Source organism: Octopus bimaculoides, unplaced genomic scaffold, assembly GCF_001194135.2.
Source record: "Octopus bimaculoides isolate UCB-OBI-ISO-001 unplaced genomic scaffold, ASM119413v2 Scaffold_70559, whole genome shotgun sequence".
Taxonomy (NCBI): domain Eukaryota; kingdom Metazoa; phylum Mollusca; class Cephalopoda; order Octopoda; family Octopodidae; genus Octopus; species Octopus bimaculoides.
In genome coordinates, this window is record NW_026370805.1 from 11,399 (window position 1) to 12,820 (window position 1,422).

The following is a 1,422-nucleotide window of genomic DNA, read 5'->3' on the forward strand; positions in this document are numbered from 1 at the left end:
CAATTACTTTGTTTTTTAAACAAGAGACAGAAATTGATGACTATTACTGTGAAATAATAACTCACCTTGGAGTTCACCAGATGGCATGTCGGACGTACAACTCCTGGAAGAGAGAACACAGAGACATGAGGAGAAATACTGGGAAGGCAAAACCTGCGTGCTGTGTCTAGCTAGCTATTTGTCTGTCTGATTGTCCATCCATCCATCCATCCATCTATGTATCTGTTTGTCACTCTACCAATCACAATTTCTCTTGCTAGCTAAATAGATAGATAGATAGCTAGCTAGATAGATAGATAGCTGTCTGTCTGACTATATATTTCTCTATCTCTATGTATCTTCTGTCTATTTGTCCGTCTGACTGTCCAACCATCTGTCTAAGTATGTATCTATTTCTCTGCCTATCAATCAATCTCTCCAGCTAGCTGTTAACTAGATAGAAAGCTATATTTCTGTATAACTGTGTATTTATCAATAGCTTTCTATTTATCTCTATGTATTTGTCTGTCTGTCTATCTGTCTGTCCATCTATGTGTCTATTTCTGCATCTATCAATCAATCAATCTCTCTAGTTACCTATCTCTCTACCTCTTTCTCTCAGCGAATGGATGGATGGATAGAGAGAGAGAGAGAGAGATAGATTTCTTTATTTAACCACACAGGAATTAACATAGAAGGGACAATACAATGTAGAATTCTTCTTTTTCGAAATCGACTAAAAGGGATCGAAAGAAAGACGTTTTTGGGGGGCGTGTACACAAGTAGATACAAGGTGATGTTTTTTTTTTAACAATTTGAATTCCTAAAAGGGAGAAGAAATATAACACTGACAAGAGTTATCCATGGAAAGAAAAACCTACGAAAAATAACCATGATAACCTCGGCAAAAGGAAAAATCTATGAGACCAAAGTACCCTCTCTCTCTCTCTGTTTGTTTATAGGTTAATGCTCAAAAGTGGTTCCATCATTTATGTGTACCATTTTTGCTACATTCAACCACCTTTTATTAAATCTTTTATTAGACAAAACTTTCCAGCAGATCTATAATGAAACCTTTAGCATTCAGATCACCTGGTCAAATGTAATGCTTATATATCTACATTGTTTTGAATTAATCCTGCATTATCTCATGGTTTTGAGATTTCAATGATGTGATTTGATTGTATATTTTTAGAATGACATTGTAGAGTAGGTGTGAAAGGCCAGATCTGGCTGGTTTGCACATTGTCAGTGCCAGATTGTTGGCACTCTGTCGCTTAAAACGTCGAGGGTTCCAGTTGATCAGATCAACGGAACAGCCTGCTCGTGAAATTAACGTGCAAGTGGCTGAGCACTCCACAGACACGTGTACCCTTAACGTAGTTCTCGGGGGATATTCAGCGTGAAACAAAGAGTGACAAGGCTGGCCCTTTGAAATGCAGG

General features: G+C 37.7%; 1 protein-coding gene across 1 annotated transcript in view; it reads right to left on the reverse strand.

Moving 5' to 3' along the window:
• The window catches only part of LOC106877597 (proline dehydrogenase 1, mitochondrial), a gene marked incomplete at both ends in the record, with an annotated part of 13,232 nt that overhangs the window by 11,056 nt on the left and 754 nt on the right, over nucleotides 1-1,422 (reverse strand). The window contains one exon of the mRNA XM_014926541.2: nucleotides 66-103. Within this exon, the coding sequence (XP_014782027.2) occupies nucleotides 66-103 (38 nt within the window). The remainder of the gene's footprint in view (nucleotides 1-65; nucleotides 104-1,422) is intronic.